Below are 13,760 nucleotides of genomic sequence, written 5' to 3' on the forward strand. Positions count from 1 at the left end.
AATCTGGTTTCCTTTAACTTGAGCCCGTTATTCCGTGTCCTGCACTCTGGGAAGATTGAGACGAGATCCTGGCCCTCCTCTGTGTGACAACCTTTTAAGTATTTGAAGAGTGCTATCATGTCTCCCCTCAATCTTCTCTTCTCCAGGCTAAACATGCCCAGTTCTTTCAGTCTCTCTTCATAGGGCTTGTATCTGGAGGGCATCTAAGCTGACAACAGTCGTAAACTTATACTGAATGATGGGGTATAATTATGGCAGCATTCCACTTTGTACTAGAAGCTCCAATTAATTAAGTGGAGCCAGAGTCTAAAGAATTAAGAAGCTGCTCACTGGAGAATCACACAGCACATAGTTAAATTATGGAACTCACTACCACAGGATGTAGTGATGGCCACCAATTTGGATGGCTTTAAAAGGGAGGTTGGATAAATTCCTAGAGGCGAAGGCTATCAATGGCTACTAGCCCTGATGGTTGTGTGCTATCTCCAGTATTTGAGGCAGTAAGCCTGTGTGCACCAGTTGCTGGGGAACAGGGGTGGGAGGGTGCTGTTGCACCATGTCCTGCTTGTTCATCCCTGGCCGATGGCTGGCTGGCCACTGTGTGAACAGAGTGCTGGACTAGAAGGCCCCTAGATGGTCTGATCCAGCATCAGGGCACTTCTTATGTTCTTACTGTGTTGACATGGTGCTTATGCAAGTATTTGGTGCCAGGCTGCAACCTGCAGAAATCAGATCCTGTCTTGTAACAGGTGCAGTAGAAAACACCTGGAAGAACCCAAAGATCTTGATCCTCTTATATGCTAGAATTAGACAAAATGACATCATGAGCCATGGCTTGTAACAAAATCATCCAGGATCCTTCATTATCACAGGAAGTCAGGATATTACAGCTGAACCAGTGCAGGACATTGTACAAGCCAGCAGAATAAAGGGTCCCAACATGTTATATTCCAAAAATAAAACATGTGTTATACTGTCAAGAGCAAAAGTCCAGACAGCGCACAAGATGCTGATTATCTTTTGCAGCAGCTTCCCCTTGCCCAAGGGCAATATTGGGTTGCAAAACACAATATAGAACTGTAATGCCTGCTTAAAGCCTCTTCAAGAGGCACCATGAATCTATGATGGATGTAATAAGAGATATATCAATCAAGAATATATCAGCCCATATCACTGAAAGCCAGTCTGACCAAGGAAGACCTGGGCTCAAAATATTCTGGGACTAAATTTAGCTTTGGATCAGACACCGTCACTTCCCTAACTTCTGACACAGGGCTGTTGAGGGGACAAAACTAGGTGGTAGAGGATGACTCTGTATGCCAGCCCCCACCAAACTGGGGCCCTCCAGATGTTTTGCATGTCAACTCCCAACATTCCCAGTCAGTGGTCAAGAATGCTGGGAGTTGTAGTCCAAAACATCTGGAGGGCACCAGGTTGTAGAAAGCTGGTATGTGCCATCCTCTGCATCTTTGAAGATAGACAGGATAAACACACACACATGCAACACACACACATGTAACAGGGACCCAGGGTTCAAGAAAGTCCTTCTAGCCCAGAAGAAACGCAAGCTCTTCAAAAGATACTCTTGATTGCAAGTTCTGTTCCAGGCCCAAGTCCCAGCATCCACCACCAGCCTGTGAAAAGGCTTAATCTGAGCTCACATTAATGCTAGATTCGCGGGGAGGGGGGGAGTTGTTGTTGTTTTTTTAAAAAAGTGGTGCAGTGTTCGACCCCACCTAGTATGCGTGTGTGGGAAAAGTTCAGAACTGTGTAAAAGAAAAAAAGCCCATCTAAAGTTGAGAGGGAGGGGGAAGACACACCCCCAACTGTTGGACCCCCCCCCTCCACCGTCCGCCCGCTTTTGCCTCCAACTCTGATAACTGTTGGCAGCAGCCTGTGGAGGTGGGTGCTGCCGCCGCCGCCGCCGAGCGTGGCCTGGGTCTCTGGCTCCTGCTGCGGAGGCAGCGACGGCAGGGGTTGCCCAGCTGTTACAGTGCGGCAATGGTCCCTCCTCCCAGCTGCGCCTGCCTCATCTCCCCCCACCCAGCCGCCCGTCCCTCCCCTCCGCCGCTCCCGACGCTGCAGCCGCTGCTGCCGCCGCCGCCGCCACCTCCTCCTCGTCCCAACCCCCAGCCGCCTCTCTCGCTCGCTCTCCATCTCCTCTCTCTGGTTCTCCCTTTCCCGCCGCCGGCGGCCCTGGCAGAGTAGGGGCACCGCAGGGCGGAGGGTGGCAGGGGCCGGCGGGCGTGGGGAGGAGAACCTCCATGCAACACCATGACAGGCATCGCCGCCGCCTCCTTCTTCTCCAATACCTGCCGCTTCGGGGGCTGCGGGCTCCACTTCCCAACGCTGGCGGAGCTCATCGAACACATCGAGGACAACCACATCGGTGAGCCGGGGTGGCCCGGAGGCGCGTGGGCGTGGGTGGCTGGCTGAGGGTGGGTCGCGGGAAGACACGGCTCGGCGGGTGGGTGGTGAGAGGAGACCCCCGGCCACGCTCCGAACGGCGGGTGGGCGGCAGCGGCATGGAGTGCAGAGGGAGGGGCGTGGGGTGGAGGGAGCAGCAGGCGAGGCTGCAGCCGGGGCGCGGGTGGGGATGAATGGGAGGGCAGGGGCTGGCCGGGGGAAGGGGGCGCTGGCTGGCGGGCAGGCAGGCAGGCAGGCAGGCACGAGGGTGGGTGTGTTGGGGAGGGGACGAGGCAAGGCGGCGGCGGCGAGTTGGTGCCTGGGGTACACGGCAGGGCGGCTGCAAGGCGCATGCAAGCCGTAGGCTGTTGCAAAGGCGACTGAGTTTGCATTGGCAGCCGTAGAGCGCCGAGCCCCGGAGGAGGGGGAAGAACGAGTCCAGCACGCCGCCTGCTGCTTCCGCCCCGGCTCTGGCTGTCAGGGCTGCGGGGAGGGAGCAGCCGCCGCTGAGGCGGCCATTCCGTTTCCTCCTCCTCCCGCTGCAGCGGCGGCGGCTGCGTCCTGTCAGCGCTGTTGCTAGGTGTGGAGGCGAGGATGGCGCGCTCGCACGCTCTCCCCCTTCCTCCCGCCCAACCCTCGGCCAGCTTCGCTGCCCCGGAGGCGCCTCTTCGGGAAGGCGCCCGTGTCAACGCAGGCCGGACGGACAGGGTTTGGAGGGCCCCGGCAGCGGGGGTGGAGGCTAAGTGGCTGCCGCAGGGGGGGGGGGATTGGAAGAGGAGGAGGTGCCTGTCGGGCTGCCGGCTGGCGCAGCGTCAACGCGGCCGTGTGTCCCACGCGAGGTCGTTTGGGCGTGGAGGGTGCGCGGAGGACCCTGCGGAGAAGCGCCGCCTCGCCTGCCTTCCGGCCGTTTCCATTGGGAAGAAAGCTGGGCCTCTAAGCAAAGTCCTCCTGGGCGGCGGAGACATGCGTAGCGTGCGTTGGGATCGTCACCTGTAGGATATTATGGTACCCCCCCCCTCCTCCATGCCAGCTTTTTCAACAAGTCCTAAATGAGGATGACGGGCGTATCTCCCCGGGCCACGACTCGCCAAAGGGGCGGGGAATGGTGCCCACTGAAATATGTAGACAGCGCTAGGGCCACGACGATGATGGAAAATCAATATGCCGTTACCTTTCAGGGCGTTGTCTCATACTTTTCTAGACTACCTTCACACGTGTCTTAATAATGCTCGTTCTTGCTTCGAAATAAACGGGCGTGTGATGGCAGCACGCAACTTCCTTATTTACCCTGGGCAGCAGCCGACTGTTACCTGGGATTGGAGGGGGTAGGATATTGTTGGCAATTATTTAGTTGAGTTCCTTTGTCCTGAAGCTGCATCACAGAGTATGTAAACTGCTTTAAACCAAACCAAAACAAAACCCCTCTGTGAAACAGGCTTTGTGGTTAAGAGCTGGAATTGTAATCCTAAAACCACTTTCCCTGCTTTCCATGCCTATCTTGATTGTGCAGACTGAAGTGATTCAGTAAAAATGTAACTAAGCAGCACATCTTGCTGTTCTGTAATGGTGGAGTGGACATGCTGTTCTATTTTATGACTCTTAGGAGAGAGGCCCAAATCAAGGGGAGGGGGGAGATACAGAAAAAAGTTTTTGTAAAGCCATTCATTGTTGATTAAAACATATATATCGATTAAAAAAACAACCCAGTAATCAAACATGTCACTGGCATAAACCCATCGAAGTGAACAGAACGTAAACCTGAATGTCATCGTCTAGAAAAGACTGAGGTAAAGTTAGATTATTTATTATTTATTTATTTATTTATATAGCACCATCAGTGTACATGGTGCTGTACAGAGTAAAACAATAAAATAGCAAAACCCTGCCGCATAGGCTTACATTCTAATACGGTGGTTCATCTGCTTGGTTGGGCAGTTTTCAACCTGTTCTGGAGTGTGATGTACTGTCCCCGAAAGATCAGGTGTTCAGCTTGAGTCTGCTCCTGGATCCATCATTGTGACTTGAGGTACAGGTGGCCTTGGGGACCAGGAGCACCTTTTGCCAGCTTAGGTTGATATACCATTTGCAACTATGTGGGCAGAGATAGCATGGCAACAGTTATGCATGCTTTGGTAACTTCCTGCTTGGATTACTGCAATGCACTGTACATGGGACTACCTTTGAAGGTAGCTTAGAAAGTTCAACTTGTTCAAAACAGAGTTGCTGGAATTTTAACTGGGCCTGGCTAGTATGACCATGTGATGTCAAGGCTCCCAGCCAGTTTCCAATCTCAACTCAAAGCCTAACCAGCTTGGGATCAGAGTATGCAAAGGTATGTCTCCTCCCATATGTACCTGCTTAGACTTAGGTCATCTTCAGAGGCCCTTCTCTGGTGCCTATGTCGGAAGAAGTTAGAGAAAGGGCCTTCTCAGGTGTGGCACCCCATTTATAGAATGCCCTCACCAAGGAGGGTTCCTGTCACCTACATTGTTATCTTTTTGGCACCAGGCAAAGGCCTTTAGTTTCTACCAGGCAATTTAGAGACATCGTTTTTAGATTTTATGGCTTTCTTGTGTATATGTCTTTGCTGTTTGACATTGTGCATTGCACTTTATTCCTTTAAATATTTGTATTTTATTTATTTAACTGTTCATAATTTGCCCAGAGAATATGTGTTATTGGGTGGATTAAAAATATAATAAATAATTTTGTGGTAGTGCTCACAGTAATTGTTTCTCAATTTCCAAATGTGCCCACAGGTTCAAAAAGGTTGGGGACCCCTGGTTTAAGGTGTCATATTATGCTTATTTAGGCAGATAACTCCAGCATTCCCTAGCCAGCCATGTAATTGAATCAGAAGGTTACCAGAGTGTGGACCACCATGGTCAGACTATCATTATCCAGGCAAGCCATCCAAAGCTGGAAAGAGACACTCCTAGCCATTGAAGCCTCCCAGGCCTCAAGTGACAAAGCTAGGTCAAGGAGTACCCTCAGGCTATGCACCTATTTTTTCTGGTGGGTTGTATTCCCATCTAGGCTGCATGAACCAATTCCGGGTCATGGGAACCACCTGCCATCTATCTTATTGGGATTCCCCACATCTTCAAATTAATGCTGATTTGGGATCCACGCAGCAGAATATTCCATCTTACCTATGCCTTTGATTGCTGTGCATGAGAACACTGGACACTGTTGCAAGGTAGATTTCACATCCCACAAAAAATGAGCAGGTCCCATTGTCAATTATTTCTAATAATCAGGTGTGTGTGTATATTTCACCAGAGATGTAACAAATTTCATCTTTTTATGTAGTGAAATTTGTAATCATTGTAATACTTCTGTGGGTGAGTGATATATAAATAACACACACTAAAACAAACCTCTGCTATCTATTCTATATTTGTAAAAATGATTGGGCCTCACTTGCTCATTGATACGAGTAGCATAATGACTAAGGCTACAATGCTCTGCACAATTATGCTGAGTAAACATACATTCATAGCACTGTAAGGATCTCAACATACAAAAACAAAACAAAAAAACTAACTTTGTACAGCACTAGAGATTAGAAATGAGAAACTGATAGATAGTGTAACATAGGAAAATGTAAAATGAACTATTAAGTGTATACATCTCAAAATGTGTGAATGGCTGTATTTAATAGTCTAGAACTTCAGAATGCTGATATATGTATAAAAATATACATTTCACTATAATTCACATATTATGTACATGCTATTTTCACATTGCCAGATATTAATTCTTTTGAAGAGGAAAGTAAAGTATGAAGCAGCCCTAATTTTGATGAAAGTTGGGCAACCAGAAGAACAAAGTAAGGAATTTCTAGAGCTGAGGTTAGGCCACTTAACAAGGACACGAACAGACCCTGCAACAAACCCAAATTCTGGTCTTGCTCTAAATTGAGTCCCGGTCTTGCTAGTCAATACAGGGATATAAACAATAGAGTGGTCAATTAAGCAGCAAATGGTCAAACACAGCCAAGCAGTCAGATAGGTGAGGTCAGGCTAAGGCAGCAGTGGTCAAAAGAGCAAGGAGAGGTCAAAATACAGTAAGGCAGTCACAGATATATTGCACAGTCTAGAAGCAGAATCAAAAAAGAGTCCAAGAATCAATACCACCAAGCATCACTCATAGGAAAAGGCACTAGAGCTGCTGGAACAGTGTTGCTTCTAACCCTAGCTAGGCATACACTGAAGGCTTTTAACATCAGAGAAGGCCTGCCTCCTTTGGTACCGTCACTCCCTGGGACTTGGGGGGGTCCTCCTTCTCTGAGGCAGAGTCCCCCTCTTCCTGAGTGGCTGGGACTTCCTGAGGCTACTCCATGGACTCCACCCCTGTTGTAGTGTGGGCCCTGACAAGAACTGGGCATCAGTCCTCTGTTTGGGCCTCTATCTCTTCCCCCGTCCTTGGAGGATTCCAGTAGGCACATGACCATTTCAGCTCTATCCTGTATCTATTCTGGAAACATTACAAGATCTAATAATATCCACAACATTAGGGATTAATTCATTTGCTCATTTTCCAATGTGATATATGTTATCTTTGATCAGCAATGCCTTTCTGCATTCTATATAGGCCAATTAGGCAGATCCCTATCAAAAAGAATAAATAGACACAAATCTAACATCAAAAATGGCAATATTCAAAAACCAATCGGAGAACACTTCAGCCTCCCAGAAAACTCTGTCATTGGCCTTGAAGGGCCATCATGGAACATTAAAGGCATATTCGAGTGAGAGGCTGCTGTGTTAGAATTAAACCTGTTAATTAATTTTATTGCCAGACATTTGAATGAGGATACATGCTTCTTATCACACAATATGTGTTAATTAGTTTACCTAGTGCCAGAATATTTATGTTATCAGCAACAACTGCACTGTGAATGACCACTGTGAACGGTGGGCTGGTTCGCACATCACACTAAGCAATCCTGAGAATAAGCTGCGGTGGGCTTGTTGCTTACTGAACAACCCACGTTATTCCCGACAGACGATTGGATGCGTGGTGGCTTGGTGTGGCTTCTTTCCCCGTCAGCCATCCAAGCCTCTCCCTGAACATATGCCAGTGTCCTTTGCGTGGCAACCCCTCTCGTATCCTCATCTCTACAGTAAGAAGCTTCCCTAGACCTTCTCCCCCCGCCCCGCCACTCCAATCACTAACCCTTATTTCAGACAGGTGAATCTGCCCACTTGTAATGGACAGTCCTGGTGGTGGTGAATTACGAGCCCGTTTGCAGACTTCCAAAGTACCAAATTTAAGAATAGATTTAAAAACAGGTGACAACCAAGTTATGGTTCTTCCAAAGTGCCGTTTCAGCATCACTGGAGGGGCAGATCGCTGGCAAGGGAAGTGGGAGGTGGCACTGGTGAGATTGCGAAGAGCGGCAAGGTCTTTTTTGCTGCTCTTGCTAGGTGGCTCTATTGCCACCTGGGACAAGCCATGCTGCTGGGTTTGGTTGTCATGACAAGCCACCCTGCAAACAAGACATCCTCAACAACCCTAGTACAAGATGTAGCTTGTGTGTTAACAAGCCACACTGAATCATCCATGCTGGGTTTGCATGTCAGGGATGTCCAGATTTTGTAAAATCTATCCAGTATATGTTTTGTAGATTGTGCAGTGTTTTTCGTTCCAGCATCTGTTCACAGACAGATTCAATTCCCCCCCCCCCATTATATGAAAAAAATACATTAATAATTCTGTAAAGAAGTTCGCAACAATTTCCATAATCTGTGTTAGTACATAGCATTTAGTGTATTGTTCCACATTCCATTCAATATTGTCTAGCATGGCATATGTCTCAGGAGAAACATGCATATTTTCCTGAAGATAAATTTGCGTAAATTTCAGGAAGTCTGCAGACTCTGGGTAGCCTGGGGAGGATTCTTAGAAATCTGAACCCTTTTTTTCATCTATTTTGAATTTCTCCAGCACCCCCAGTCAAGGTAATCCACGCTGACACTAACAAGGCTCACAATCCACTATAGCTTATCTTGTTATGCCAGCCCAGTCAATGTGATCATCACTATCAATACTTAATGTATTTAATTTCCCTCTGATCTCCCTGTTTACAGTGCTGTTACCCTCCATTCCCTGTACTATATATAAACCCGAAACTCTCCATAACATTCCATGCATATGATGAAGTAGACTATAGTCCACAAAAACTCATGCCAGAATAAATTTGTTAGTCTTTAATGTGCCACAAGACTTTGTTGTTTTTGCTGCAATAGACTAACATGGTGCTGGAAATTGTATGGCTATAGAAAGTAGGGGTGTGCATGGACCCCCCGCTCCGCCCCGCTGGCTGATCCGAAAATTTCGGATTGGCCCACTCCGCTCCGAGCCGCTCCACCCATACTCCGCTCCTCTTCGTCGCGGAGCTCCGGCTCCGAATCAGAGCTCCGCAGTGGAGGGGAGTGGCGCCAGGTAAGGCCGGGAGAGGAGGGCGGGGGGGTTACCGGGCCCTGCCACTGTTGCCGCCCATGCGGCGACGGCGGCAGAGCCCGATAAGGGACCAAGGGGGAGGGGGGACTTACCTGCCTCTGTTCGCGGTCCGTCGGCTTCTTCAATTGAGCCTGCGGTTCAACCAGGTTCAACCGCGAGCTCAATTGAAGAAGCCGACGGACGGAGGCAGGTAAGGGAAAGGAGGGTGGGGGGGTTTACCGGACCCTGCCGCTGTCGCCGCATGGGCGACAGCGACAGCGGCAGGGCCCGGTAAACCCCACTTACCTTTCCGGCAGAGCTCCGGATTGAGGCGAAGGATCCGCCTTCACCTCGATCCTCTTCGCCACGCTCCGCCGGCCCCCCAATCCTCTTCGCCTCCGCCTTAAGGGGAGGCGAAGCACCCCGCTCCGCTTCTAATTCGCCGGTCCGATTAGAAGTGGAGCACATCCCTAATAGAAATGAACGAGTAGGGCCCCCCTATTATATGGAGGGGCCTGGCACTAGACCCATATTAAACCATTACTATGGGTCGTCATTGAAACATATTCATGAAATTGCTGTGCAACTAGTTAATTATTTTAGAACATTAGTTATTGGGTGGATTAGAAATGGAAATTATTATTATTAATAATAATATGTCATTTCAGCAGAATGCAGATATATTTACTAACAGTAATTTACTATGGATCAAACTGTTTATAAGTCTTCACCTTGAAAATTATGTTTGGTATTGATTTGCTACAGTAAAAGGTATTCTTTAACAGCTCAGTTCACAAACACAGTATGGTAAATCCTATGTATAACTTGAACAATATGGCACCCAAGTTGACCCCAGTTGACTCAGGCTGTCAACATGATTGCCCCAAAGTATTCTGTCCCATAGAGCCAAAACAGATCTTTGTTTTTACAAGAAACTGAGTGCAATGAAGTCAGGGGGAAAACCCAAGACAAATCTGATCATGCACATATTTGAACGTAGGCCATAGCTAGACAGGGTGAAATCCCAGGGTGATCCCCAGGATCATCCCTGTGCGTTCACGTGACACACAGCGGATTCCAGGATCAGGGAGGGATGATCCCTTCCTTGCCCCAGGATCTCACCCTACCCTTTAGGCCCGTTTTTTCTGCGGTCTCGGGCTGAGCCTGAGACCGTGGAACATGTGGCTGGGCACCGCAGTTTGTCCCGGCTCCATGCGATTCCTTGCAAGGAGCTGGGACCCACGCATGGGGCACAGCGCTCCTCAGGAGCTCTGCGCCCATTGGGGCTGGAATGGGGGGAGCGGGGAAAGTATTTTTTTTTTGTGCGCTGCTGGCCTTTTAACTGGAAAAAAATGGCAGACATGCGCCTTTCCGTCTGAAGTCACTGCACGCCGCGTGTGAACTGAGGGGGAGATCTCACAATAAAAAAAAACTCTGAGATCTTCACCCCCTCCATCCCGCTAGGTCTAGCTAAGGCCTTTGTCTGTGGCAGTTATGGCAATGAGGAAATTTGACTGTTGTGTCTACTCAAATCAAATACATTTTATTTGTCTATGGCAGGAAGTCTGTTACAATCACAACAACGGTATAGAAATGTAATAAATAAATAAATAAATAAATAAATATAACAAAATGTCTCTGTGAAAGCCAAAATTCTTACAAACGCAGAGGGAGAGAACCAAACTGAGAAAAATGTCTGAGATTTATACTGGTGAAAAATTGATATAGACCCTAGTAGCAATGATAACATAAAATTATAGCAGGTGGTTCCCTCTGCAATCTACTGATTCCTTTAGCAAATTTTGGCAGTTTTTTTGAGCTACTGCAGTAAACGTTGCAACCTTGACTGTAATCACTTTACTATAACCTGCGAACAGATCACAGATAATAGCAGTGGGCCAACCTGCTCTTGCTCTCAGAAGATCTCCCAGAAAATGATCCCTAATACCTTTATGCAAGGAGCAGTGTAACAAGTAATGTACTATATATTCTACCTCCCCTGCACCACAAATACATGTCTGCTGAGCGTAGGGAACCCCTTTATACTTCCCCTCCAGATAAGCTGAAGGCATTGGTTGGAAACGGAGGGCAGTAAAGGCTTTTCTGAGAGCAAGGAAAGTCAGATCTTGAAAATACTGTGGTAAGTATTGTTCTCTCTTAACATGGCTAAGCTAAAGGGAAAAGGCCTGCAGATGGCTGGAAAGTATATTTTCATAGAAATCTACCCCCAAAATCCTTTCTGATAGAAATTTTATCATTGTGGGCCAGAAGAATCTGACAGTGCCAACCAATTGCAAGACCATCCACCTTTTGCGAGCTGTTCTGTGAAACATTGTTTCACCAAATTGCTTTCCTCAAAATGCTTCAGTCTTTTTCCATAAAGTATGGTTGTCTTGTGAATTCTTGCCTTAAGGGAAGGCAAGTCAACTTCCAATCTTAGTAAAGGGGAGGGTACCCCCAGGGGTGGGGGGAGTGCCAGCAGTTCTTTCAAGAACTTATTCTGTATGATCTCAACAGTTGGGGCAAATCCCTGGCCCCTTATCTCCACCCCATATAGAAGTTGGGGGAGTACCTTGGCTGTGTATAGCTTCAGAACAGGGATTACTAGGGAACCACTTTTATGTCTCACGTAAGATAGAATTACTTTTGCTGTTCTCTAGGCTGAATGTTTTGCTGCTTGTAGATGAGGTTTCCAACTGCCATTGTATGAAAAGTGTATCCCCAAATATTTAAAGCTAGCACATTGTTCAATCAGATGTCCATCTAGGTGCCATTTATGAAGACGTTTTCTCCTAGAGAAAACCACCGCCTTAGTTTTGGAAAGGTTTATTACCAGTTTCTCCTGGCTACAAGTCTTGCCTAGTCTATTTAGGAGTCTCCTCAGGCCTACCTGAGTAGTAGATATGAGGGCCATATCATCAGCATAGAGCAGCATCTGAATCTTTCTGGTTCCAATAGAAGGGGGAAAACAATCCTGGGCTGTTGAGTCTACTCAGTGCTGTACAGCAGAGCTCCCAGGTGGTGAGAGGCCTATTACAATCCAACCAATAGGATATGGAAGCCTGCTGTCGGCAGTTTGCTGCTCACTTTGCAGATAAATTAACTTTGAATCTGCTCAGATCTGGAGGCTATGGATATGCAGCGTTCATTCTGGTAACAACTGCGGCTCCACTTTGTCAGTTTTCATTGAATACTTTTCCATTTATAAATCCTGAGAATGTAGGTAAGATTCATGGAAAGGTTTGATCCACCACAAGAGGCAGCTGGATAACCATCTGTCAGGTATGCTTGAGGGTGGATTCCTGCATTGAGCAAGGGGTTGGACTCAATGGCCTTATAGGCCCCTTCAACTCTTACTATTCTATGATTCTATGCTGTTGACCCTTGCCCATTCTGGCTCATTAAGGGTGCTGTCCTGTGCATGTTTAGTAGAAAAAGTCCTATAACTTCCAGCATCCCTCTAGCCAGCCAAGGTGGCTGGGTTACAGGGGTGGGGAAGCTGGGTCAAAGAGGTCATACATGTGTCTTGGAGGAATAGTGAAGTTTGGCAGCTCTAAAGGTGAAACCTCTTTCTTAAAAAGCCATCACATGACCCAGCTGATCTGAACAAAATGACCATGCATCAATTCTTAAGTATATGAGCACAATAATTGAATGTCTGATGAGGAACCAGCTCCAGGCTTTCTTGGATGAAACTGATAATTTAGTTCTAAATAATAGTATGTGAATGTGAATGGTAGGTGTGGTTTCAGGACAACACTGACTTGGTCACTCTGGTGGATGACACACATTAGGAGTTGGACAGATAGAGTGTGATCCTGTTGTTTCTCTTGGCCCTTTCAATACCATTGACATGACATCCTTCTGAGCTGCACAGATGGAATGGGAGGCACTGTTTTGAAATGGTTTTGTAGGTAGGTCCCAAAAGCTGGTGCAGAGAGATTGCTGCGCTGAACCCTTGGCCCCAAGGTTTCATCTTATCTCTCATGCTTTTTCAATGTCTACATTTGGGAAGGGCAACTTTGAAATTTTAGCCCCCAGAACCCCCAGGGGGATGCAGCCCTACTGCCACATGCATCGGAATTTCAATGGCTCCAATGACCTAAAAAGGCCAAATTTACTTTTCAGACTAATTTAGCATTAGCTTTTTAGACAAATTTGGTTTGTTTAGGCCACCATTGAAGTTTGATGCCAAAATTTGGCTGCAAACTGCTGATTGTTTTGCCACTGCAAATTCAGTGGCAGCAGGGCTGCACTTAAGACTAGGAGAGGCACATGCAATCCGCATATTCCCACCCCTGATGAAATAAATAGGAGGAGTCCTCTGGAGAGCGCTTGGGTTAGGGTGACCATATGAAAAGGAGGACAGGGCTCCTGTATCTTTTAACAGTTGCATAGGAAAGGGAATTTCAGCAGGTGTCATTTGTATATATGGAGAACCTGGTGAAATTCCCTCTTCATCACAACAGTTAAAGCTGCAGGAGCTATACTAGAGTGACCAGATTTAAAAGAGGGCAGGGCACCTGCAGCTTTAACTGTTGTGATGAAGAGGAAATTTCTACAGGTTCTCCATATATACAAATGACACCTGCTGAAATTCCCTTTTCAATACAACTCTTAAAGATACAGGAGCCCTGTCCTCCTTTTCATATCGCCACCCTATCTTTAGATCAGGCTAAAATATTGTAATATTTGTGGAGCTGCTCTTGAATACATTCTAGAAATTTAGTTGGTTCAAAATGTGGCTGCCAGACTTCTGACTGGTGACAGGTGATCAGATCAAATCACACATCAGTGTACCAGCTCGCCTGGTTGCCACTTGGTTTCTGTGCTAAATTCAAAGTGCTGTGTTGACCTTTAAAGCCCTAAATGGCTTTGGACCAGTATATCTCAAGATTGAGCTTTTG

General features: G+C 47.3%; 1 protein-coding gene across 1 annotated transcript in view; it reads left to right on the forward strand.

Annotated features, from left to right (window-relative positions):
* The first annotated feature begins 2,182 nt into the window (after positions 1 to 2,182).
* JAZF1 (JAZF zinc finger 1) overlaps positions 2,183 to 13,760 on the forward strand; it is a 150,098-nt gene continuing 138,520 nt past the window's right edge. Inside the window, exon 1 of the mRNA XM_063115861.1 lies at positions 2,183 to 2,389. Coding sequence (XP_062971931.1) covers positions 2,275 to 2,389 — 115 coding nt within the window. The 5' untranslated portion in view covers positions 2,183 to 2,274. The remainder of the gene's footprint in view (positions 2,390 to 13,760) is intronic.

Source organism: Elgaria multicarinata, chromosome 1, assembly GCF_023053635.1.
Source record: "Elgaria multicarinata webbii isolate HBS135686 ecotype San Diego chromosome 1, rElgMul1.1.pri, whole genome shotgun sequence".
Lineage (NCBI taxonomy): Eukaryota > Metazoa > Chordata > Lepidosauria > Squamata > Anguidae > Elgaria > Elgaria multicarinata.